This window comes from Chinchilla lanigera, unplaced genomic scaffold, assembly GCF_000276665.1.
Source record: "Chinchilla lanigera isolate Chin_1 unplaced genomic scaffold, ChiLan1.0 scaffold00055, whole genome shotgun sequence".
NCBI classification, from domain to species: Eukaryota; Metazoa; Chordata; class Mammalia; order Rodentia; family Chinchillidae; genus Chinchilla; species Chinchilla lanigera.
In genome coordinates this window covers 14,408,218-14,434,590 of record NW_004955456.1, presented here as the reverse complement: position 1 = coordinate 14,434,590, position 26,373 = coordinate 14,408,218, and the positions used below count along the sequence as shown (strand labels likewise).

At 50.3% G+C, this 26,373-nt stretch overlaps 1 protein-coding gene across 3 annotated transcripts in view; it reads left to right on the top strand.

Moving 5' to 3' along the window:
* Hip1 (huntingtin interacting protein 1) overlaps window positions 1-26,373 on the top strand; it is a 140,036-nt gene that overhangs the window by 94,727 nt on the left and 18,936 nt on the right. For all 3 annotated transcript variants that reach the window (XM_005396796.2, XM_005396798.2, XM_005396797.2), the window contains exons 4-18: window positions 115-171; window positions 6,547-6,627; window positions 10,795-10,871; window positions 11,440-11,501; window positions 15,588-15,728; window positions 17,780-17,837; window positions 20,197-20,272; window positions 20,381-20,521; window positions 20,898-20,995; window positions 21,864-21,936; window positions 23,299-23,482; window positions 23,961-24,049; window positions 24,401-24,517; window positions 25,508-25,609; window positions 25,829-25,972. In XM_005396796.2, coding sequence (XP_005396853.1) covers window positions 115-171; window positions 6,547-6,627; window positions 10,795-10,871; window positions 11,440-11,501; window positions 15,588-15,728; window positions 17,780-17,837; window positions 20,197-20,272; window positions 20,381-20,521; window positions 20,898-20,995; window positions 21,864-21,936; window positions 23,299-23,482; window positions 23,961-24,049; window positions 24,401-24,517; window positions 25,508-25,609; window positions 25,829-25,972 — 1,500 coding nt within the window. The remainder of the gene's footprint in view (window positions 1-114; window positions 172-6,546; window positions 6,628-10,794; window positions 10,872-11,439; window positions 11,502-15,587; window positions 15,729-17,779; window positions 17,838-20,196; window positions 20,273-20,380; window positions 20,522-20,897; window positions 20,996-21,863; window positions 21,937-23,298; window positions 23,483-23,960; window positions 24,050-24,400; window positions 24,518-25,507; window positions 25,610-25,828; window positions 25,973-26,373) is intronic.

Sequence of the window (26,373 nt, the reverse complement as noted above, 5' to 3'; positions counted from 1 at the left end):
TCTGGGTTACCAGAGAGCTAGGTGCACCTCTCCTGATCGGCCTACCGAGGCCCAGCTAGACTGCTCTCCGGCTGTCCCTTCTGTTCCCTTACAGCTCTCTTCTTCCCTCCCCAGGTTCTGAAGGACTCCCTGAGATACAAAAATGAATTGAGTGACATGAGCAGGATGTGGGTGAGTTTGGAGATGTGTCCGCGGGCCTCAAGGACTATGGGATGGAACAAATTCCTCTCCTGCAGCTTGTTTAGAATTCCTCCCACACGCATCAGGAACGGGCTAAGGATGCCACTAGATAGTAGCACCGTGTCCCCTGTCTTGCTTGAGTGCCTGGAAGCCGCAGAAAAGTTCCAGGCCCTCAAGCCTCTCCTGCCCGTGGAATCACGTGTCTCGAGGCTGTCCAGGCTTAGCAAGGACGTTGCCAGAGTTTTTCCTTGGTGATCACAGGATGCTGAGAGTTGGTGTTTTTAATTATCAATACCAATCCTCCCCGCTCCTTTTTTTCCTAGCTGGGGATATTCAGTGTCCTAGGATGAGTGAGGAGGTATGTGGCAATACTAAAATCTTTCGAAGGGCATGTTCTACACACTCCTAGATCCCTCTGGAGTCTGGTGGCCAAAGGTACATATATGGAGCAGGGATGATCCACACCGTGAAGAACCTCCTGACTGATTGTGGAGAGGCCGTTTTCCACCCACTGGCTGAGAGCCACTACCTCAGCCTTTCCATTGGGTCTTACCTGTATCCAGCACTCACAAATTACCTAGTCCAATCTGGTCATAGGTGGGAACAGGTCCAGAGAGGGAAGGGATTTATCCTGAAATCACAAGGTGTATTATCTGAACAGAGCTGAGACTTGTCCCCGGATCTTCCCTATGAGTTATACAGCTATAGAATTTTCCTAGGATATCATTTTCCATTCTTTAACTTTTTTTTTTTTTTGTAAGACAAGGTCTTACTGTGTAGTTCAGGCTGTCCTTGAACTCACAGCAATACTCCTGCCTCAGCTTCCCCAGTACTGGGAATTATAGGCGTGCACCACTATATCAGGCTATTCTTTTACTTTCAACTCCACAATAGTCTCATCTTTTAGGAATGTTTTACAAGTAGCATTTACCGTGCTGGGGACATAACTCAATGGCACAGCACCTGCCTGGCAAGCACAAGGTCCTGAGTTTGATTCCTGGTATCAAATAAATAAATAAATAGCATTTACTGTAGTTGGATTTTTGTTTTGGTTTGGTTTTTGATATGAGATCTTGCTATGTTACCCAGGTTGGCCACAAGTGGTTTTGTTTTTTGTTTTATTCAAGGTGGCAATCTTTGTCTTTTACCGGGGCATTTGGTCCACTTATATTTATGATAATACAGGATATATTTAAGTTTATATCTTTCATTGGGTTTTTGTTTTTTGGTTTGGTTTGGGGTTCCTTTTTGGTGCTGGGGATTGAACCCCAGGACTCTACCACTAATCTACACCCTCAGCCCGCACATCTTCCATATTATCTTGAGCTTTTCTATTTGTCTTATCTATTTTTATTCTACTCTCATTCTTTGCTTTTTTGGGGTTGATTAGGGTTTTTTTATCATTCTGTTTTTCTCTTCCTTACTTGGGACATTTTTAAAAATCTGTTTTTTAAAATTATCAGTATATTCTTTAATAACAAAACGCTTGCTTGATTTATTGGAGTATAAATTTTGTATCTGTCTGTTTCCTGTAAAACACAAAGACCTTAATATTTTAATAACATTCACTCCCTCAGTTTGTATGTTATTACTGTTATATGTTTCTCTTTTTAAACTGAATGTATTTTATTTTGTACACTTCTTAGACCTTTCACCTGGGCTCATTTTCTGCCTCAATTGTGTTAGAACTTTCTATACTGAGAGTCTGCTAGTGACAGACACGTTTTTTGCTTGTGTGAGAATATCTTTGTTTCAGCCTCATTCATAGAAGATGTCTTCTCTGGTTTAAAATTCTAGGCCAACAGCTATTTCTCTCAGCGCATGAAGAATATTATTCAAGTCATCCTTCCCACTGACTTCCAGCTTCCATTGTTTTCTAGTGAGACTCACCATTGTGCTTTGAAGCTAATGTGTGATTTTTCTCTGGTCATTTTTGCTGCTGTTGTTGCAGTACTGAGGATTGAACCCAAAACTTTCACATTGAGCTGCATTCCCAGTACTTTTTAAAATTCTTGTTGTAAGATAGGGTTTAGCTAAGTTGCCCAGGCTGGGCTCAAATTTGTGATGCTCCTGTCTCAGCATCCCATAGTGCTGGGCTTAGGATTATAGGCATTCAGCACTGTGCCCAGCTAACTATTTTTAGTATTTTTTATCAGTTATGAATAATTCTGATGACACTTCAAATCCTGCCTTTGCACAAGTCCCTTTCTCTTCTGAGACCTTGGTTAGAACTTTGTCACTGATTCTTACCATGTCATTAAACTGCTGTATTGTTTGTTTCTACCAATTTGTCTCTGCTGCAATCTGGGTAATTTCATCAGATCTAGATTTCAACTCACTTACTCCTTCAGCTGGGATGGCCTGTTGTTAAACTTTTTCATAAAGTTTTCAATTTTAGTTAGTGTGTTTTTCATTGCTTTCAGTACTTTTTTTTTTGGCGTGGTATCCTTTAATTTTTATGCCCTAAAAATACTTTGAAACAATCTCCTCTATCTAGATATAATAAGCAAAGTTATTTTATATATCACTTTTTTTTTTTTCCGGTACCGGGAGTCAAACTCACGACGTTGCACTTGCCAGGCAGGTGCTGTGCCGCTGAGCTAAATCCCCAGCCCCCTATATATCACTTTTTTTTGTTTTTTGTTTTGTTTTCGTTAGGTGTTTATGAATCAGGGTCTTGTTGTGTAGTTCAGGCTGGCCTTGAACTTACTTATGTAGCCCAGGCTGACCTCAGACTCAGGACAATCTTCCTGCCTCAGCCTCCTGGGTGCTGAGATTACAGGCATGAGACACCATGCCTGGCTCATATATCTCTTTGTATAATTCTGTTATCAGAAGTCTTTAGAGATCTGTTTCTGCCGCCTGGCATTTCTGGTGAATTTTACTCATGCATTGTATTTTCCTTTTGTGCTTAGTTATTTTTTACTGTGAGATACTTGCTTTCCTTGAGATTTTAGTTGTGGAAATTCTTTGAAGTCTGTAACAAAGGCAGGTTCCTCCAGAGAGACTTGGTATTTGCTTCTATTAAGATCACTCTAAATTCTCAGCTGGAGGTTTTATGAATTCTGGGAAGATCCCCTTGAGACCTGGCTCATAGGTCCAATTCTCAGGAGCATATTTTCTTGCTCTCTGATCATAAGAACATTCTAAGACCATAGATTTTTCTCCATAGTGCTCAGGGAGGAATTGCTCCATGCAGGAGTACCGGGGGTGTGTGTACACGCACGTGCATACATGTGTGATTTTTCAGTTGACCCTCACTTTCCTTGTACCCAGGAGCAGTCTCCCAACCCTTTCACTCAATTCCTCCACCCAGGCAGACCAGAGCCCTACTTTCTGTTCACCATCTGGCCCTTGAGACCCAGAAAACCTATTATTTCTTGAGTAGTTTTCAGTAGGAAAGTCAACCCAAGTTCCTAGCCTGCCTTGTTATTCAAGCTAGGATCCTTTATGCCTTTCCTCCAAGGCAGTTCTGTCTTAGTCACTTTCTGACACAATTTCCAACACCCACAACTTAAAGGCGGAGGGATTTATTTTGGTTCACCGTTTTTAGAGGTTTCAGTTGACAGTCAGCTGGTTCCAAGGCAGGAAGGCATGGCAGAGAGGCACAGCAGGGGAAAAGCTGCTTCTACCATGGCAGCCAGGAAGCAGAGAGCTAAGAGGCACGAGGAAGTGGGGGCTAACCCCTTCCAGGTCACGCCGCTAGGGACCCACCTCTTCCGACCAGGCCTCACCTCCTGACATGACATTTAGCGACATCACAAAACCCATGCCTACGAGTGCCTGGGACTCTTGGGCAACATCTAGATATAAACCACAACTACTAGCTCTCACTTTGGATTAAGAGTCTCTGAAAATCAGAGCCTTTCTTTGTTTTTCTTTTGGTAATGGGGGTTGAATCCAGGGCCTTTGCACTGAGCTACATCTCTAGCTCTTTTTTAATTTTTTTGAGACAAGGTCTCACTACATTGCTCAGGCTGGCCTCAAACCTGCAGGCCCCCTGCCTCAGCCTCCCAGAGTTCCGGGGTTGCAGACTTGGGCCACCACACTCCACTGTCCTTACTGTCATCCTTGTGCATTTTCATGTTATAATTGTCTTTTCACTTTCCAGCAATTTCTAATTTTTCTAGAATGAATAAGTATTACATAAAAATTAATAAAATGTGACTTGTTCCTAGAAAATTAATATGTTCTGAAAGCACTGGCAGTGGCAGTGTTGATGTTTCGCCTCCCTCCTCTCCCTCGGCGCCCTTTCCGAAGTGCGCTAGTCTGCCCTAGAGGGCCTGGCTCATTTAAAAGAGAGTGTAGAAGGCAGAACTCTCCTGGGAACCCCCATCCCCACTTTTTCGTAGATAACTGGGAGTTGCCAGCATCACTCTGCTACTTTGTCCCCTCCCGTGGGAAGGCTCAGGGAGGCTTCGTGTTTCAGCCCCACCCCATGGACTGTTAAAGATGCTCTTTGTCTCTGGAGTCTGGCTGAAGACTTCTTCTTTTACTGTGCTTAGGCAGAGGACAAGAAATAGCCCCTCGCTGGACTATGAGTGATCAGGGTGGAGACTAAAATTCCTAAATAAAAAGTCTTGTCCAGAATTGACCGTACGGAAGTCCTTGTGTTGTATGCAGGATTGTACCGCAAGCCAGGCATAGTGGTGCTGCTGTTGTCCCAGCACTCAGGAGTCTAAAGCAGGGGATTGCGTGAGCCTTGGAGCTCAAGGCCAACCTTGCAACGTAGCAAGACCCAGTCTCCAGGAAAAAGGACTGAATTGTAAGAAAACGTTCACTGTGTTGGATGGACATGATCAGTACACAGAGTATGCATGGATGGAAATACTACAATTTTTATTATAGTTATTAACTATACATAATAAAAATTTTTAATGTTCATTGAAATGTAATTTATAACAACAATATTTTCAGCTCATTTAAATTGGCTTCACCTACTTTTGAATGTATTGAATCAGTTCTGTAAATTATGGTATATGCTTGAAAGGTACTGGGCAGCCATAAAAATGATAATATACAGAAGCAGGCAGGATGGTGCCTGCCCATAGTCCCAGCTTCTCAGGAGGATGAGGCTGGAGGATCACTGAACCCACAAATTTGAGACCTACATGGGCAACATGGAGAGCTCCCATCTCAAAAGAAAAACATAGAAGAAAGATAGAAAAAACACGGTAGTATATTAGGTGAAAAACATAAATTGATTCCAGTTTTATATATAAGAATAAAGGTGATGCCCTAAGGATTTTTGGGTACTGAGATCATGGTGTGTGATACTATAACAATGGACCCGTGTCATGTTTTGTCAGAACCTATAGCATGTACAGCACAGAGAGTGAACCCTACTGTGAACTTGGACTTGGACTTGGGGTGATAGTGACTTGTCATTGTAGATTGATCACAGAGACAAGTGTACCTCTCTGCTGAGGACCATGAATAGTAGGGGAGGTGCTTTGTGTTGCTGGCACAGGGTATAAGGAACTCCATACAGTCTACTCAGTTTTGCTCTGTACCTAAAAGTGCTCTTAAAATTGAAAAAAATAAAAAGGAAGTTTATACCCAGTAGGGTTAGCCATGATGATATTTAGCAGCATAATAATGTGATATGTTTGTATATGTGCTTTTCTGTATTTTCCAAATTTTCAACCTCTTTCTTTCTTCCTTTATTTCTTTCTTTCTTATTCTCCTCCTTCTCCTCCTCCTCCTCATTCTCCTCCTTCTCCTCCTCCTCATTCTTCTCCTTCTCCTTCTCCTCCTGTTCCTCCTTCTCCTGCTTCTCCTTCTCCTTCTCCTCCTTCTCCTTCTCCGCCTTCTCCTGCTCCTGCTCCTCCTTCTCCTTCTCCTGCTCCTCCTTTTCCTTCTTCTCCTGCTCCTCCTCCTTCTCCTCCTCCACCTCCTTCTCCTCCTCCACCTTCTCCTTTTTCTCTTCCTCCTCTTCTTCCTCCTCCTCCTCTTCCTCCTCCTCCTCCTTCTTCTTCTCCTTCTCCTTCTCCTTCTCCTTCTCCTTCTCCTTCTCCTTCTCCTTCTCCTTCTCCTTCTCCTTCTTGTTTTTTTTTTCTTTTGTGGCATGGAAGATTGAACCCAGGGCCCTACATTGAACCATATCCCCAGCCCTATTTTTACATTTTAAATTTTTTATTCTGAGACAAGTTCTCTCTAAGTCACTAAGTTGCTTGGCCTGGGCTCAAACTTGAGAGCCTCCTGCCTCAGCCTCCCTGAGTGCTGGGGTGACGGATGTACACTACCATGCCTGGATGTTATTTTCACACAAAAAGATAGTTCTCTACACAAGAAACCCTGAGTGCAGGTCCCTCACCCCAGGTGTCCTCAGTGGTGACACTGCTTTCTTTCCTCTGTCTCTGACAGGGCCACCTGAGCGAAGGGTACGGACAGCTCTGCAGTATCTACCTCAAACTGCTGAGAACGAAGATGGAGTACCACACCAAAGTGAGTCCCTGCGCCCCTTGGGGAGGGTGCACCACACACGCCAGCCATGTGGGAGATAGTAGGGCAGCCACAGCCAGGCCCCCAGAGACACACCAAGGGGACAGACGGGGCTCTGACCATTGTGCTCTGACCCTCCCATTCCCCTTTCACAATAGAGGAGCCGTGTCCACCAGGTTGCCTTGGGGGTCGCGTTGGTGACGCCCTCCTTCCTCTCTAATAAAAACAGCTCCCAGTGAATACCCACGTCAACCTGCTTTTAATCATTGTCTGACTTGGTCAGTGTTTCTGCCTCCCTCAGTGCAGGGAAACTGTGCTGGGGACCAGAGGACATAAGCTAAGGAACCAGGGTCTGCTCCGAGAGCTGCACAGGGCCGGGGGAGAGGGGCTCACACTCATCGAGGCCTATAGCAGCGTGAGGTCTCGGGGTCGGGAAGGGCCAGTCCCTGTGACCTCAGGCCAGGTGCGAGTCAGGCGGAGCAGGGGGCCACCCTGTGGGGACAGGGCAGCTTGGGTTCGGGAGGAAATGGAGAAGGGAAGAGACTGTGGAAATCCACGCACCTGTGTCTTTATCTCTGCTGCCTGTGATGAATTTGAAGGGCAGCTTTGACTCGTCGACACTGTTGTCCCCTGTTAAACGTCACCTCACAGCAGCCATGTGGCATAGGTGTCATGCCTTGGAAAACGCCATTTGGAGAGTGGTTGGGCCCCGGGCCCCGGGCCCCCTCATCCAGCTGCTCCGAGGTGGAGCACAGGTTCACACCCAGGCCTGTTGGACACCACAGACATCCTGTGCCCCATGGCTGCCCTCCTCGCCCTCCATATATATCACTGAGTAGGCACCATGGGCCAGAACTAGGGGGCTCAAAGAGAGGCCTTGCCCCCCCCTGGCCTCTAGTCTCCCAGTTTGCCTGGGAGGGAAGGTGGGCGATAGTAGCTGGAGGCGGGCCTCTCCGGCCTGGGCCTGGGCCAGGGTGTCGGAGGCGCAGCTAAGCTCAGGCTTGGAGGGTAGTGGTTACCTGTGCTGCCTGGCGCTTTGCTCCATGGCACAGCCCTCTGGGAAGGAATAGCAGGCCTGAGTGGGTCAGAATACAGGAGCAGAGGTTAAAGATGGAGACGAGCAGGACTGGGGGCCCGAGAGGACAACACAGGTGTCCTGGGCCCTTGTGTCCTCTGTCTGCCTGGCTTCTAGATCACAGCAAATACACAGTCCGGAATGGCTGAGTGAGTGACAGGATGGAGGCACAGGGAGGGGCAGTCCTGGGCACGGAAGCGGGCTGGCCCTTCTCCTCTGATAGCGGAAAGAGGGAGGGAAGCAGACGACTGGAAGCCGGGAAGGGAGTGGACAGCAGGACCTAAGGCCTCGTGCTGAGGGCGGCAGCGCGGGGTGTGACACTGGGTGTGAGTGGAGCTGGTACCGATGGGCAGGGGGACGGGCAAGGGATCCAATGCCGGGACCGTTAAAGAGCACTGTTACAGACTGATGTGACCCCACCCCCGTTCCTGTATTGAAATCCCAGTCCCCAGAGTGGTAGGCTTAGGGGGTTTTAAAGTCACAGGGTCATTTCCCTCCACCTCATGAGGGATGAGCCAGAATGCGACCCTCACCAGGAGCCAGATGTACCAGCACCTTGACCTGGGGCCTCGAGAACTGTGCGAAATCAATGCCTGTATTTAGCCCGAGCTGACAGAGATGGATGCGAAGGCGGGGGAGTGCGAACGAACAGTGACTCCAGCTGTGAGCCCTTCCTCGGGGACATTTGGCAGCTGGTCCTAGGTGCAGAGTGTGGGACAAGCATCCAGGCCCAGCGAGGTTTGGTGGCAGTGTGATGGAAAACGGCTGCTTAGACAGGCGGTGAGGGTGGGGTGGACCAGGACCGGGCCCCCAGCCCTAATGTCTTGATGACGTGAGGAAGCAACCAGCAGGGCGCCAAGGAGGCTGGGAGAAGAGACCGGAAGGGTGAGGCCTGGCTGCTGCGGCAGAGGCAGAGTGAAGGGTGTGATGCAGAGGCCTCGGAGACAGTTCCAGGTGACTGCAGGGTCCCAAATGGCTGTCAGTAGCCAAAGGTACTAGAATTGTAGAGGCAAAGACCGTGACCACAGGGTACAGGAACCGGCTGCCGGAAAGGAAGGTTGTGGCCTGGATGCAGGGACTTGGGTGAGTGCAGCATAGTGACCAGAAGGTGAGCCGTGTCTGTGGCGTAGAGACACGTGGGGACCCGAGAAGAAAGCACACACGGCCACAGCCTTGGTAGGCAGTGCGGTAGAGGATGAACATCCACTCCTGCAAGATGCCACAGCCCCCTTCCACAGGGCAGAAGTGAGGCCAGAGGCTTCCCTGAAATCCTGGGACAGCAGCAAGCTGGGGGAGAGGCTGACCAGCTGGAGAGCCCTGCATGTGGGCGCCTGACACCCAGGCTGGGGGGTGGAGGCTGCCAGCAGCTCCTGGTGGAGGATGGAGCGTTATGGCTGCACTCACAGGATGCAAGGGAACTGGCAGCCAGAATCTGCGGCTTCCTATGACCTGGCCCTTCCCTGCCCATAGAGCAGCTACCAGCTGGGACTTTGTGGTAGGAGGATAGAGGAGGGGATGCCCAAACTTTGGAGCCCCAGCTGTCCACTTCCAAAGGATGGAAAGTGGAGACAAGGTGGGGACAGAGGTAAACTGTCAAAATAGTTCAAGGTTGTGTATATGTGGATGGGTGGGTGTGTGTGGTGCTTGGGATGGAACCCAGGGCCTCGTACCTGCTAAGCAAGCACTCTGCCACTGAGCTGCACTCCCAGCCTGCAGGTCCGGGTTGTAAGGCCCAGCAGGCTTCAGATGCCAACTAGCAGTGAACTGGTGTCTTTGTGTGCCTTGCATAGGCAGGTGAGCTCGTGGCTGACATTGCACAGATTAACCGCAAAGAAGTCACCTTGCCCACGGTGCCCACACCTGCAGAGACGCTGGATCTTGCTAATCTCTCCCTCGGGAAATACTTCACAGAGCAATGCCAGCCTCACCAAGGCGCGAGTTCCTCCTTTGCACCCCCTGCCTGCAGCTCCAAGCCCCTGTGGGCCCTTGCACCCAGTTCAGCCCACTGTTTCCCTCTGCACCCAGAAGCCACCCAGGTTTTTTACTCAGAGTGACCCAAGTCCATACTGCAGCTCCTGGCGAACCTGACAACCCAGTCCCAGGGTCCTCAGGTCCCAGATGAGAACAACTTCCTGCCTGTGGACAGGAAGGGAAGAGGGTGCCTAGCAGTTGTACGGTGTCCCCTGTCTCTTGCACCGGCCCTCCCAGTCCTGCTCCCCACTGCGCTGCCACAAGCAAGCTTCCTGGCCCTAGCTCCCACTCTCCCGCCTGGTCAGGGTCGCCCAGAGGCTGGTGAAAACCCATCAGTGTGGCCTTCCCTAGAATCGCAGAGGCAATGGGTCTGCTTGGGGCCTGGGAGTTTACATTGCTAACATTCCTTGGGGACACACTTGACAAACCACAGCGGAAGCTTGGGTGGAATAAGGAAAAATGATGGCCTCCTACTGCCTACCTCCCACATCTCGGGGTTTCTGTCTGTGTCTGCTCTGGAGTTTGGAAACCGCCTTGATGGACTGGCCGCCCATCCGTGGCCTGTGCCCTTGTCCCGTGGCTCCATCCACTCCTGATGAACCACGTGGACAAAGAAGGCACGATGTAATACTCCACAATTATCCCTCTCAACTTCGGGGGTGAATTATATGACCTTCCTTGGCTTCTAATTTGTTTCACTGTGTTTTGTAAAAGCTAAAAAGAGAATGGGTGTCCCATTCTTGAACTTAGCAGCATCTTCAAGAAAGGGGAGAGGACAGTGGGGAACTTGGGTAGGAAGTGGAGCGGACCAGGGATGAATCGATGTGCACTGCCGTGTGAACAAGAGATGGCTGGCAGGCAACCACTGCTCCCCGTGGGGTTCACTGTACCATGGAGAGACTGCAAGGAGGAGCCCTCTCCTGGCCCGGAGGGGTGACGCAGAGCGGGTGTTACTTGCTGTGTGAGGTCATGTGGCCTGGCCCTACCTGCCTGAGAAGAGTGTAGACGCCCTTAGGTGTATCTGCTGCACACGCTCGGGGTAGACAGCTAGCTACACTGATTCTGCTGGGCTCCAGGGAGACTCCTCATGTGCCCTGCTCTGACTTTTCTCTGCCCCCTTCCAGAATCCCAGGTTCCCAGGCAACCTTCAGATGAGTGACCGGCAGCTGGACGAGGCTGGGGAAAGTGACGTTAACAACTTGTAAGTAGTGACCCGCACGCTCTGGACCCGGTGGGAAGAAACTTACGATTTTGTCACTTCCTGTTAGTGCCATAGAGGGAGGGCCTGATGGCTGGGGCAGAGGCTGGGTACAGACAAAACCCTCTCGGTGACATGGCCATGGGGCACTTACTGCTGATGCCACATCCAGAGCCTCTACCTGGCCGTGTCACACCCCGGGCTTCCCTCCGTGTCACTCTCCACTCCCGACTGAACACGGGTGCCCATCCTCCATTACGTTTGCCATGTCACTGTGGATTCTATCCTGCCTGGTCTTCTAGTGGCCTCCATACCCACAAGGTTGGGAACTGACCATTGGAGCTAGGATGTGCGTGTGTGCACGTGTACTTGTGCTCAAACGTGTGCCGTGGGGGACGGAGCAGGAGTACAGGGTGTGGGGAGGTCGTCCAGGCAGGGGAGAGGCTAGTGGGGCGGGGCTTGGTGGTAGAGGAAGCAGCATGCGGGAGGTCCTGGGTCTGATTACCAGCAACACACAAACGCATCCGCCTGCCTTGGGCCCGTGGGACTGATGCTCTCTCCTCCGTCCCAGCTTCCAGCTGACAGTGGAGATGTTTGACTACCTGGAGTGTGAACTGAACCTCTTCCAAACTGGTGAGTCTCTTCCCTCCCGTCGCCTGGTCCCAGCTGGGCTCCCCGCTTGGCGCAGCTGGCGTGGCCCTCACTCACCCCGCCGCCCGTGTGCACACGAGCAAGGCTGTTCATACCTGTCTTTGCTGCCTCGTTCCTCATGCCTGGAGGAGCTGAAGCTCTTACATGTTTTCAAAGCTGGCAGTTTTGTATCAGACAGAAAGGTCCTGCAGGCCTTCCTCCTGAGGCCTGGGTCTCTGAAATCCTTCAGATAGGTCTCGCTTCTCTGACAGCTGCAGTGTGTGGCCACAGACCAGGCTGTCCTTTGCCTCCTTCTTATCTCGTCAGAGCGGGACTGTTCCTCAGGTTGCTGCTCAGAATGCGTGGCTTGTCTGCTGCTCAGTTGACAGCCAGATCCTCAGGGGCAGCCCGTGAAGCCCTGCTTGGCTGGCAGAGGCAGCTGCCCCCCTGCCAGGCTCCCTTCTGCTGAGGCTTCAGGTGCTTCCTGACCCTGAACTACTAACACTTCCTGGACAAGCCTTGGCCGCTGCCTTTTCTGCAGTGTCTCTCTTCCCTCACCTTCCAGCTAGGCTCTGCTTCTTTCCCTGAGGGACATAGTAGCCCAAGTCCTAAGATTCTCAGTGTTTCAAGACAAGGGTGTGAGTAGAGGAGCGAGTGGCACGCTGTGAGCATTCTCGCACACGCTGGGCGACCTCTGGTTTGTGTGTGTAATGCCTAATCTTGGGCTTGGGCTCTCTTGTTCTGAATGGCAGTTTCCTTGAGTGTGTTCAGCCATGCAGCAAAAGCCTCCTGCGAGTGTGTCCTGTTGCAGCCCTGGCCAAGGTCTGTGACAGTGCAGAATTGCAAAGTATTGGTCAGTACTTTGACCAATCAGTTCAGCACAGAATATGGGTGGAGAAACACCAGAAACAGTGGAAAATCATGATTTGTGGCAAAAAGAAGATAGCAGGCTGATAGCAATGTATTTGAGCAGAGCCTTATAGACAAGTCAGTAAATATGCTGGGTGCAGTGGTTCACACCTGTAACCCCAGTACTCGTGAGGCTGAGGCAGGAGGATTGCCATGAATGCAAGGCTAACTTGGGCTAGCTAGGCCGGTCCTGAACTACCTAATGAGACCCTATTTTTTAAAAAAAGTCAATAAATATGTAATAATAAAATACAGATTTTATGTGGAATGGGCTCAGTCCTGTGGCATTCCCCATCAGGTGAGAGAAGTGGTATAGATGTATCCATCGTTCTTTTTAATGTATTGGAAGTACTTGCATAAAAGAATCTGAACAGAGGTAGGCACAGAGCTAAAGGCAGTGCATGCCTTTAATCCTAGCACTTGGGAGGCTGAGACAGGAGAATCCTAAGTTTGAGTCCCACGTGGGTAACTAAGCACAGACCTTGTCTCACAATACTGTAAAAGAATAAACAGAATAAAAATACTGTAAAACAATAAAAGGAGAATAAAAGTACAAAGGCCCTGGGTTTAATCCCCAATACCTCTTAAAAAGAAAGCATGAGGCTGGGGTTGTAGGCTGACCACAGATGGCCACCCAACTTACAATGGGTGGACGGACGTAGGGCCTTCCAGCTTTGGAGACAGTATGAAGATCCCAGTGCAGCCAGCCTGTTTTCACCTTCTGTCCTCACTGTTGAGTGCATTACAGGAGCTAGTCAGCGTTTTACGTAAAATAAGCTTTGCATGAAGTGGTTTTGCCCAACTGTAATGTAAAAGTGTCCCACACACATGCAGAGCTGGGATGCCCCGTGGCTTACATGTATTACATGCAGATGTTTTTATCACTTTATTTTATTTATAAAGGATTTAACTGGGACACAACCCCACCCTAAGTTGAGGAACATCTGTGTTTAAGTTGATTATAGTTAAATAACTCATAAAAGTCAAATCCTAGCTGGGCAGAGTGGCATACACCTATAATCCCAACTATTCAGGAGGCTGAGGCTGGATGATCATAAGTTAAGGGCCATCATGGGAAACTTAGCAAGTCTTCATCTGAGGAAAAAAAATCAAAAGGGTCGGGGGTATTGTGTAGCTCAGTGGTAGAGCACTTGCCTAGCATGTGTGAGGATCTGAATTCAGTCCTAGTGCCTGGAGAAAAAGTCAGGTCATCAGTCGCACTGGCCATAATTCAGGCAGACGCATACTGAGAACATTTCCATCATCGCAGGAATCTGTCTGGGGGATTCTGATGTGTGCCGAAGCTTGACAGCTGCTGAGCTAGCGAATAGTCTCAAGCCCTGGTTGCATATTCAAATCACCAAGGAGTCTTTGGAAAACTACCAAGGCCTCAGCCCTACCCCCAACCAATGCAAACACAGTGCAAATAGGAGCTGCAGGGGTTTTGCTGTGTGCTCACAAGTGGTCCTAAGGAACCTCGAAGCCAGAAAGTTCCCATTCTCATTGGGCTCACCAGACCCTCGGAGGCATGTGCTCCTGTGACCACAGGCCCAGAGAGGTTGGGTGACTACAGCAGCCACCCTGCTGTAGATGGTGCTGGTTGCCAAGGGACATCCTGGGAAGGCTTTGGGAAAGCGGCGGGCAGCCCAGGAGATGGAACCTGCTGTGGTTCCTTGCCAGCGTGGAGCCTGAGGAAGCCAGGACACATGGATGGCTGCCTTGCAGTGACAGCTGGTCTTAATTTGTCTTAAGAAGAAAAGCTGCCTTTTAATTAGAACCGTTTGGGATTTTTTTTTTTTTTTAAGCTGCCAGACTAACCCTGTTACAGGGAGGCTGGGGAGACAGAGCACATGCGACGCTGGGCTTCCCTCCGGCAGCTCCGCCCACAAGGGGAACCTCAGAGAAAGTTGTGTCATTGCCTGCCATGAGCAGAGTCCCTGGAGACAGTGGACAGCTGGTGCAAGAAGGAAAATCAGCCTGGCCAGGCATGAGCTGAGGGTCTGCAGTCAGGCGTCCACTTGCTGGGTGCAGGGACTCTGGCAGGGGCTGACTGTAAAGGAATTGCAGGAGCAGCAGGAGAGTAAAAAGCAACATTTCTCCTGACAGCTCCCCCAGGACCCCAGTCAGCCTTAGAACCCAGTAGGTCAGCTCCGGAGCGCTTTTCCTAGGCCCTCCTGGGTTCTCCATTGTCCCCCAGGGCTCCTGCATGTGTCTCCCGATTTCTGTGTCCTGAGAACCAAGTGGCAAGTCACAGCTGAATAATTCCCTTTCTTCTCTGATGGCTGTCTGACACTCTCCCCACATAGGAACTAGTATGATTGCCAGATTTGGTGCTTCCAAAGTGCAAGGGTACATTCATGCATCGGACAGCATTCATGCACGGATTCGAAACAGGCAAAATGGACTCTGGGTCAGTAAACCAGCGTCAGTCAGCAGTATTCCAAAGCAAACCAGATTGGCTAGCTCCTTAGCTCCTTCCCACCCTGAGTCAGGCTCCCGATAGAACTGGGGGCTGTCCTTGTACAGCAACCCACCTCTCCTTAGATCAGAAACTCTGAGCAATGTGTTGGGTCCAAGGATGGAGACTTAGAAAGCTTCTCAGAGACAGGACGGAAGGGAATCTCCCAGAATAGTTGCTCTCCCAGGTTGCGAGCAAAGCTCCTTCCTGGGCTGTCGCGTGGGCTCTGCACAGGGTGGAACCTCGCTCGCCTGTTCATGGCATGCCAAGCATCTGGCCCTTCATTAGCAGAGGCACTAGATCAAACCATTTATCTCAGTGCGCCACTCTCTTGGCTTTGACTGCCTTCAAGTGACTTAGGTTCCATTTCTTTTTTTTTTTTTTTTTTTGTCTTTTTGAGACCAGGTCTCACTCTGCAGTTCAGGTGGGGCTTGAGCTCACTTTGTAGCCCAGGCTGGTCTTGAACTCGCAATGATCCTCCTACATCAGCCTCCCTAGTGCTGGGATTGCAGGTGTGTGCCACCATGCCCAGCATTAGGTTCCATTTCTACGCCTGTATAGTGAGGAGACCTTTCCTGTCTCAGGAGGGTCGTAATGGTTAAATGACTTAGACGAGATGATGCCTGCACGGATGTGTGCACCCAGTGTATGCTGGGCCCCCACCTTTGCAGAGCCCCCTATAATTGCCTTGTGCTATTGTTTCTCCCCCTTTTGTTTCCCAGTGTTCAACTCCTTGGACATGTCCCGCTCTGTGTCAGTGACAACAGCCGGGCAGTGCCGCCTCGCCCCGTTGATCCAGGTCATCCTGGACTGCAGCCATCTCTATGACTACACTGTCAAGCTTCTCTTCAAACTCCACTCCTGTGAGTACGCAGGCTGCAGCCACTTCGTGCGCCCTGGGCTGTGGGGGGCATCGCAGCCTGAAGATGCCCCTGGGGCGGTGCACCCCCTTTCAGGGCCCTGGGCTTTCCGCTTCTGATACAAAAGGCGCTGGAGCTCCTGGCCATTGTGAGAGCAGGGCCCAAGCTTTGGCATCTATAGGCCGGTCCTCTCTCCTCCTCCAGCTCTAGCATGCCACCATTCCTCAAGGCTATCTTGTGTTCCAGAACCCATGTGAAAGCCTGGCTAGACCTGAGTGAGCGAAGGCAGCAATCTCCAAACTGTCAGCACCATCCCTTTATAGGGATGGAGTTTGATGCAGAAATAGGAAATGTGGAGCTGCTCAAGTAAATGGAGGGCTGACCCTGCCTCACAGCAGGTCCCTAATGATCGTAGAGAGCTTTCTATAGTTTTATAGACTTCCTGTTTAAAATGATGTGTCTGGGCTACACTCGCTGCTTTAGGAAGTCTCTGGTGGGATCTGTATCACTAATGTACATCGCCATATAAATCTGATAGGCCGCACTCCAAGGCAGCCACCATGAAGGGTATACTCAAGCGGAGATAGGCATGATGGAAAACCAGGAAAAACCAAGGCTTGGATGGATACAGCTGAGGGTCTGCAGTACAGAAGGGACTCAGCTGCGCTTTGCAAGTGTGGGGCAAGGGTTACTCCACAGCTGTGGTCACTGGCGAGTGATGAATCGGGGCGTCTGATGAGACAAGGGGAGCAGCAGCTAATGGACCCAGCCAGGAAGATTGGGGTTTGCTATTTAGGGGTTAGAGAGGCTTTGGAGCAGTGAATGTGCCTGGAGGGAGTGGAGAGGTGGGCCACATCCCAGGAGAAGGGAAACGGTTTCTGCGATGCTACAGAATGTAGCCATGCAGCAGAACGGCGCTAGTTTCCTGCAAGGTGGTGGCTTTTTCGAAGAGGCAAGTAATTATTGAAATTATTTAAAGGCTTCTCTACAAGCACAGCAGTCCATGAGACCCACACTGCTGGCCTCTGGGCAGGGGAACTGTGCAGCCGGGAGAGGGTAGGGAGCCCCAGACAGTACAGGGTACGTGTCCCTTATCCAAAGTGCTTGGGGTCCAGAGGGTTTGGAATTTCTCGGAGTTTAGAATGTTTGCACAGACTTTCCTGGTTTGATATCCTTAATCCAAAAATCCAAAGGCTTAGAAAGGTGTGGGTGTCAGAGCAGTTGGATTTCTGATTTTCAGATTAGGGATTCTCAAGCTGTATACCCATCTCTAGAAATAAACATGTTTGTTTCAGGTGTACAGAAGAGTTCTAAAACAATACAGAGAACTCCATTCCCCCAATACCCAGTTCCCTCTCTTGTCCTTTTTTTTTTTGGTTTGTCTTTTGAGGGGTTCTCTTTTTTGAGACAGGGTCTCACTATGTAGTTGAAGCTGGCCTTGAACTCACTGTTAGGCCAGGCTGGACTTGAACTCATAGCGATCCTCCTGCTTCAGCCTCCTGAGTGCCGAGATTACAGGTGTGCGCCACCACACCCAGCTTGTTCATATTTTAATATGGTATATTTGTCACAACTAATGAACTAGTAGTGCGTCTGTTCTTTATTCAGATTTTCAGTTTGTTTGTTTTTAATTATCAATGTTTCCACAGTTTTTATCCTTTTTCTGTCCTGGGATCCCATCCCAGGATACCACACAACATTTAGTCATTTTGTCTTTTAGAGTATAACATTTTCTTAGATTTTCCTTGTTGTTGATGAAGGTTCTGAGTATTGGTCAGATTTTTCTGTAGAATATCCCTCAATTCTGTTTTTTCAGATATTTTTCTCACGATGTGACCATGGTTAAAGATTCTTATCCCAGAGATAAAGCGCCATTTTAGTGTACCGTCCACCTCTACCCCATGCTCTTACCCTACAACCTCGGTACTAGACCTCGGGGCAACTCCTGGCCAGAGGAGGCCACAGGCCCACAACAGCTGGCCCCCTCTGCAGCCCCGCCGTGGTTTGCTGGCCCTCTGGTCCTCCTGGCTCACAGTCCTTCCAATTTCCCCCAGGTCTCCCAGCCGACACCCTGCAAGGCCACCGGGACCGCTTCATGGAGCAGTTCACAAAGTAAGTGGCTCGAGCGGGAACGAGGGCATATAAACACGCTGTAGGATCAGTTAATCCACACGAGGCCATGTGCCTTGAAATCCTTAGGGGTGGCAATGTCTATATTTTAAGGTGATGATAGGACAGGAAATGGCTAGGACAACAGTAAACCTACCAGTGGCTGGGAAGTTACTGGGTCTCAAAGAAATCCCATAGCAGGATATAGGAGAGATGTCACCTGTCACTGTCACCTGCTTTATGTTAGGACATCCTCTTTGTGTCCTCTTCCTGTGTGTCCTGGCCTGATTCCATCTGCATGCCAACAGCTCCCAAGTATGTATCTGAGGCTCCACCTTCTCAGTTGTAGTCTCCTGTACCCATTTTGATGCCTGTACCCCAGATTTACATCCAAAACTGAACTTCAGGTGTTCCCGGTGAACCATTTCCTCCCAGTCTTTTCTGTCTCAGTAAATGCTGCCGTCAGCCATTTAGGTCAGAGATCGGAGGCCCCGATTCACGCCCCTTGTCAGGTCCCTCCACAGATTCAATCGATGCCCTGTAAGTGCATCTTGCTCCGTCCAGGTCTCCATCTTTCAGCTACCACTGCTGCCTGCCAGGGCTCCCCGGTGCTTCCTGTCCCCTCCTCTGCAGTGCTCTTCCAGCCCGGCCACTTTTTGGTCACCTTTTGTCACCCCAGAAAGGCACTCTCAGGTCCCCTTCGTCAAGTCACATTTTTTTTCACTGTCTCCTGTTCCTCCAGTTCCACCCTACCTCATATCCTCAAGCACCCTGTTTGTTTCCCTCACAAGTTCTTATTTTCATTTGACCATTTTATCCATTACTATATCCATAGCATCTGACAAACAGCAGGCAGTGAAGCGTACGTACAGCGCCTGGTAAACCCTGGGATGAATCATGTGCTAATCAGTCAGCTCTGTAGTCTAGGAGACTGAGCTTGTCTGGCTGAGGAGTGAATGGTGCTGGTGCATTCGAGGGGAGACAGGAGTGACCAGATGAGAAGTATGGCTCCTGCCTAGATGTCCCAAGAAGAGGTAGGAATGGAGCTGGGAGCTGCAGGGGCCATCGTGACATGGCACTAGCGATAGATGATGACGTTCTGGTTTCTCCTGTTAATTTCTTCATTCCTGACCACGACTCCTCAACCCTGAGCTTTCACTCTTGCTGGTTCCCCAGAGAACGCAGCAGCTCGGCGTTGAACAAGCCTCCCATCTGCCTCGTTCCACTGGGAAAGCCTGGTACATAGTCGATAATAAATGACTTACTAAATCCTAGGAGACAGGCCCTGGGGCTGATTTCCTGGAATGTGAAATTCCGGTAGCTTGCAAAAGCAGTAGAGCTTATTACTGTTGGCTTCCGCCCAGGGAGACGGGATGTGTGGTCAGCTGGTTTTCTTCCCTTTAGTTTTTTCTAGCATATGAAAACATCTCCTGTGAATAGCTGCCTAGCTCTTTCTTCCCCACAGAAGTGGCTGCTCTCTGAGGCCTCACTGTCCTTGAATTGAGAGAAAGCAGCAGTGACATCCTGGGGACATAGCTAAGTCTTGATCTTGGGATCTGAAAGGGTGTAATGAGGTCCCCAGGGCTAAGCTGGAGAAAAGTCTGTGCTGTTACTAGGTAGTTGCTGCTACTGGGATCCGTAGTCCTCTTCATGTCTCGGCTCTCACATTTGTTGGTCTTTAGTGTTTTGATTCAAAAGACAGATCTGGGAATGAGAAGAAAAGTGTGACTTGGGGGGCTGGGGGTAATATGTGTCAGTAGGAGAGAATTTACCCAGCATACTTGAGGTCCTGGATCCAGTATCCAACACCAAAAAAAAAAAGTTGATTTCTGCATGTCCATATTCATCTAAGATTAGAGCTCGATGTAGACAGTTCATGCTTCCCTAACAAGTGTGTACAGAGCAACTCCTCTATGCCTGGCTCTTTGGTAGGTAGAGATCTGCAGGGCTCAGCTTCTGCTCTCTAGAAACTTCTGGTCTAATGGGGAGATAGTGTGTAGCTTCAAAGCCAGATGGATTCCTTGAGAAGAGCTCTACCTTGGTAATTATGCTCCCTTCCCTGAGAAGGTCGATTTCTTTCAGTGTTACGCTAAGCCAGGCTTGCGGAGGAAGACAAGTCTGCCAGCCACGGGCATGTGTTCCACGGCAGTGAGGCATTTGTTTCAGGATCATGAGTTACTCTTTCCTCACCGCCGGGTAACAGGACTGGCTATAGATGACCCTAGTCTATAACATCATAATTGAATTCTGGCACCATGGAGGACATCTCCTTGACACCTGTAACTTTAGGGTGGCAAAGCTAGGGGAGGGGTTGTCCCCTCCTTGGGGCTGCTGATAACACCCGGTCCTTCTACACCCACAGGCTGAAGGATCTGTTCCTCCGCTCCAGCAACCTACAGTACTTCAAGCGGCTCATTCAGATCCCCCAGCTGCCTGAGGTGAGTGTGTGTGGCCACAACCGGGCACTGCAAGGTCTCCGGCTCCTCTCTTGAAGGCTGGTGGGGTTTGGCAGGTGGGCACTGGCTCAGGCTGTGTCCCCTCTTCAGAACCCACCCAACTTCCTGCGAGCCTCAGCCCTGTCGGAACACATCAGCCCTGTGGTGGTCATCCCGGTGGAGGCCTCGTCCCCTGACAGCGAGCCGGTCTTGGAGAAGGATGACCTCATGGACATGGATGCCTCCCAGCAGGTGAGAACCCTCAGGAGAGACATGTGCCCTTCCCATTGCCCAAGAGCAGGGAAGAGGATGCTCGAGGCCTAGGCCAGGTGCACTGACATCAACCAGGGTCAGCCTCCCCCAGCCCTTTTTTTGTGGGTCTCACTGCAATTGTGTCAGCTGGCCTAGAACTTCTGGGCTTAAATGATCTTCCTGCCTCAGCCTTCCACATAGCTGGGGCTATAGACACACACCTCTGCACCCAGAGTTATTCGGTCTTCGAGTGGAGGGATCACAAATGGGTCTGTACCAAATCAAGAAAAGGACCGTTCTTACGTGGTGCTCCTCTGACCTCTTGTTGAATTTTCTGTGTCTCTGACTTGCTCTCCCGCCTTTCTGGTCCCTGCAGAATTTATTTGATAACAAGTTTGATGACATCTTTGGCAGCTCATTCAGCAGCGATCCCTTCAATTTCAACAGTCAAAACGGTGTGAACAAGGATGAAAAGTGAGTCCAACCTGGGGTCGAGCACATGGTGCAGAGATTAAGTTAATGTGTTCACAACGAGGTCATAATCAAATGTTTCATTGCTGGGCAGCTTGAACTACTGGTAGTACATGTATGACTGTCCCATCAGGTGGGTTTTTATTAATTTGATTAGCAAAAAGACTGATAAAAATGATTGGGGGGCCGGGGCTGTAGCTCAGTGGCACAAGCACCTGCCTGGCAAGCACGAGGTCCTGAGTTTGATCCCCAGTACTAAAAAAAAAGGGATTGGGTGCATTTGTACCACCAGTGGTACAAGCTGGTCTATGGGACAGTCATGCAGGCGCCACTGGTGATTCAAACTGCCAGGAATGTGTTAAGTCACAGTCTCCCTCATAACACTTAACTGTTTGGGGAATTCTTAATACTAAAGAATGTCTTGACCCTCAAATATTAGCCCCTTTAATTCCAGAAGATCAATGACTATGACACACCTGTGGGTTTAAGGTTATGTAACAAGAAACAAATTGTCCCTCAGTATCCAAGGGGGATTGGACCCCAAATACCTTACGTAAAATCAGATTCCACTTGCATAGAATCTGTGCCCATCCCAAATGCTTCAGATCATCCCTAGATAATATCTAACACGATGCCAATGCGATGTACTTAGTTATTATGCTTTATGACATTTTCCCCAAATATTTACAGTCTGCAGTTAGTTGAATCCTCAGATACAGATGTGGATAGTTGTCTGTATAATTTATAGTGTTGAAGAATTGTGTCCAAGTGAGCACTGGCTTTTGACTTCTTCACCCAGTCTCCCAACTCACATTCAGAAGGCGAGGAACAGTGCACAGTGGAAGCAAATGCGTTCTCCTTCTCTCCCCAGGGACCACCTGATCGAGCGGCTGTACAGAGAGATCAGCGGGCTGAGAGCCCAGCTGGAAAGCATGAAGACCGAGGTGTGTGCTGGGAGCTCAGCGCTTCCGTGCATCACCAACACGTGATCAGTTTTAACACTGCAGTTGTATCTTGTAGATAACGTCCGGGCAGGTTAATTAGTAGAAATGCCAAAGCCGAAAGAACCTGTTGGGGTCTTCACTAGAATTCATTTCTATGACACATAGAAAGCAGCTAAGCCTGGCGCTAGTGTTCCTGGTAGCCGTGGTCACTAGCTGCCCAGTAGGCATGCTGCCAAAGGCCAGTTTTTCTCACTTGGCCTTACAGAGAATTTAGTTTGGGACTGTGGTGACTGTTTGTTGCCTCTGGTGCTATATATGATGTGTGATTGAAAACTACAATGAGTTTTAAAAATTTATGGAGTAAAAGACACATTGCTATGAAACCCCTCAGAATACTTCCCCTTGCTTCACACACGCCTATCCCATCATTCTTTCCACTTTCTGAAGCAGTTCTGGAAGTATTCTTTCATGTCTTTAATGGCACTCCCATGGCTGCCTTATGTCCTTAATCAATTAAAAATGGTTCCCTTCCACGGTCATTTTGATTTTGAGGAAGAGCCAGAAGTCACCTGGCGGCAGATCTGGAGAGTCGGGTGGAGGAGGACACACCAACAAGACTTGACGAGCCTGTCTGGGTTAGGCGACACCAGGCAGCTACATTTACCCATAAGGGCACAAGGGAGGACTCCCAGAGCTGTTCCTCAAGGTGGCGAGAATGATGAGATGAGGGAGCTTGGAGCAAGGGAGATTGATGGCAGTGCATCTTTGACTAATAAATTTTTGTAAATTTAAATATTAACCATATATTTTGATTACAACTCAAACATGCCTCTGCCTCAAAGCCCTATCTGGTCAGAGGACTTGACCCTTGGGGCCGGGCCCAGCACCCTCCTTTTTCTCCCCAGCTCACCCAGTGCTACCCGCAGGCCACTGTAGCTAGGACCAGAATTCCTCTGCCACCAGACCCTGTTGGTGATGAGTGGGTGGCTTGAAATAACCAGAAGGCTCAACTCTCATAAGACCTTGGGCGCTGGCTGATTAGGAAAACCTTCATATTTATAGTTGTCCCTTGGTGTCTGTAGGAGACTGGTTCAGGGCACACCACAGATACTCAAAACCCAAGTGTACCCAAGTCCTCTAGCTACTATGGCATGGTGTTGCCTAGAACCTTGACATGTCGTCCCATTGGAGTTTAAAACATCTGTGGCTCACTTATACCTAATATGATGTGGTTGGTTGAGTCCATGGATAAGGAACCCACGGATACCAAGGCCAGCCATCCTTGGTCAGTGCCACTGTCCTGCCCGACACACCCGTCCATGGCTGGCAGTGGCGGACCACTCACCTGGGCCCCTCCCACAGAGCCAGCGGGCCATGCTGCAGCTGAAGGGCCGCGTGAGTGAGCTGGAGGCCGAGCTGGCCGAGCAGCAGCACCTGGGCCGGCAGGCAGCCGATGACTGCGAGTTCCTCAGGGCAGAGCTGGATGAGCTCAAGAAGCAGCGGGAAGACACGGAGAAGGCACAGCGGAGCCTGACGGAGATAGAGAGTGAGAGGGGTTGGGGCTGGACCTGAGGGCAGGGTCCAGGCAGGCTCAGGACAAGGAAGTGCTGCCCGGAGTGCCAGCCCCTGTCGCTGGGCAAAGGGACAGACTTGCGGGCAGCAGGTGCAGAGTCCTGCTGGGCCCACAGAGACAGGAACTACAGAGGTGATGAAGGGGTGGCTGCCCTGGGGCAGGGGACTCCCAAGGAGGAAGGCACTGGGACGAAGGCCTGAGGAGGGTAATCAACCTGGAAGCCGAAAATCCCATTGACAGGAATGTCCTGTACAGAAATACCGAGGAGATACAAATTGGAGGAAGGATTTTAGTCGGGTGAATTCCTTTTGTTGTTGTATTTTAAAGATGACTTCTCAGAGAAGTCTCTAAGTAGGAGTTCAGAGGGAGAAGGGCTGTGTCCTTACTGGAAGGAGGAGGGTAGAGCGTCCCAGCCAGGGGCGCCACCTCACCTCAGTCCTTGACCATGCAGGGAAGGCCCAGGCCAATGAGCAGCGGTATAGCAAGCTCAAGGAGAAGTACAGCGAGCTGGTTCAGAGCCATGCTGACCTGCTGCGGAAGGTAGGACCGCAACCCCTCTCACCGCCCCGCACACCCGACACCACAGGGGAGACAGCAGCTCCCCATTTCTTGGGAACCCCAGCTCCGTAAGCCCCTTTGCCTTCTGTATCTTCAGTTCTCTCTTAGGCGCTAGCCCCTCTTAGGATCACCCACCATCTTGGCTATTTTTGTAAATACTACAGTGCAGTATCTGAATGTCGTGGCCGGATTTCTGGCGTCCCTGTGGGTAGGAAGGTCGTTCATGTGTCTGACTCCTAGGCATTCACGGTCTGAATGGGGTCATTGGCTCTAGAAGGAAGATGTCCTGGGAGCCTGAGAGATACCAACCCAAAATGCTGCTCTTCTTTACAGAATGCAGAGGTGACCAAACAGGTCTCCATGGCCAGGCAAGCCCAGGCGGATTTGGAACGAGAGAAAAAAGAACTTACAGATTCCTTTGAGCGCGTCAGTGACCAGGCCCAGCGGAAGGTGAGTGGAAGGAAAAGCGCTTGGGAGATGGGGTGAAGGTGGTCCTTGAAAGGACTTTTTCGTCTGCTCTGTGGCCCTGAGAGTGTGTGTGAAGACAGCAGCAGGACATGGTCACAGGTGCATGCACAATTTAGTGTAGGAAATAATGACAGAACCCAAGAGGAATGGAAGTCATCAGCCAAAGCTTCCCAAGAGCAAGGCTTGAGGGGCGTTTGAGGAAGGGCAAGCAAGAGAGGAACGCATATTGACAGAGATCTGTAGGCAAGAGGACATCGTTGTGTCGCTGTAGGGCTGGCAGGTGAGGGGACGGTCATGGTGGAGTAAGAGACGTGCCTGAGACTTAGGGGAATGGCCTTTGCACTTTCTGTGACACGAAATAGAAAACACATCCACCTGCTGCAAGTAAACATGTCACCAAGTAATCATTACCCTTCCTGTCTGATGCTTTTGGATAGTTCCTATTCCATTTAAGCCATTTTTTAGTGTTAGCTGTGAATGCTATGGGTGGTAACCCGGTCTTTGGAAAACACCACTTGGAAAAGAAATCAATAAAAGGAATTGTTTCAAAATGGTGAGGCATTGTAGTCAACAATATTGTAGGTGTTGGGCCCCGTGTGGGGGCGCGCGCCTGTAGTCCCAGCACTCAGAAGACTGAGTGAGCAGGATATCCATGAGTTTGAGGCCAGCCGGGGCTGCATCGCAGGATCCTGTCTCAAAAAACAAAACAAAATAGCATTGCAGGTGTTGGGATGCTTAAATCACAGACCCAGTTCAGCCTTAGTCTGTACTGTGGGCTCTCCCTTAACCTCCTTTGCCAGAAGAAAAGTCACTGGTGTAGTCTCGGGCATCGCCTCCTTCCATCCTTTCGTTGGGGTGCAACTTCACACAGCAGAGCACAGAATCTCACATCAGTAGTTGGAGGGACTGTGGCATTTGTTTCTCCCTTCTAACCGTCACCCCGCTCAGAGCCCTCCTTTTCTGCTTTTCCAGACCCAGGAGCAGCAGGAAGTTCTAGAGAGCTTGAAGCAGGAGCTTGCCACCAGCAGGCAGGAGCTGCAGCTCCTCCACAGCAACCTGGAAACTTCTGCCCAGGTGAGCTGGCCCCCGGGCCCTGTCTCAGACATCGGCCTCACCAGCCCCCAGCATCCTGCCCATGGCCAAGTTGGTCCCCCTGTGAGCGCCGGGCAGTGAGAACAGCAGGTGGAGGAAACGTCGCCTGCTGCTCCTTGGCGCCAGGAGGAGGGTTTGGACCTCTGGGAGGGAAGAGTCTGGTTTTCCCAGCGCCTCTTTCCCATGCTCTCTCCATTATAGTCAGAAGCAAAAAGCACAGCGCAGATCACCGAGCTGGAGAAGCAGCGGGACAGCTTGGTGAGCACCGCGGCGTGTCGCGAGGAGGAATTGTCGGCCCTTCGAGAGCAGCTGGAGCACTCCCAGCTCAAGCTGGCCAGTGCACAGGCAAGTGCAGGGCGCTCACTCAGGCTGAGCAACTCAGACTCTCCCGTGGGGCTCAGTGTGCATGGAGGAGGGGCCGCGTGACAGGCCGGGGCCTTCAGCCTGGTTGCCAGGGCCCTGTCTAGGCATAGCTCCTGGTACCAGCCAGTGAGCAAAGGCAAAGCACCTGTTTTCATTTACAAGCAGGGAAGCGCTTGGGATTGTCCACAGGTGTGGACCGTCATCATGATCCCATCCACAGTGGCCCATGGTCCATTGCACGCACCTGTGGCCGATATGCGAGTGTTCTTTTGTGTCTCAGACTCACTGGTTTGTACCTCTTTCGTGACAGCCTGAGCCAAGAGCCCAGGGATGTCAGCAAGGTCCCAAGTGGATGCTGCCTGGGCTCGGGACAGGATCTGGGA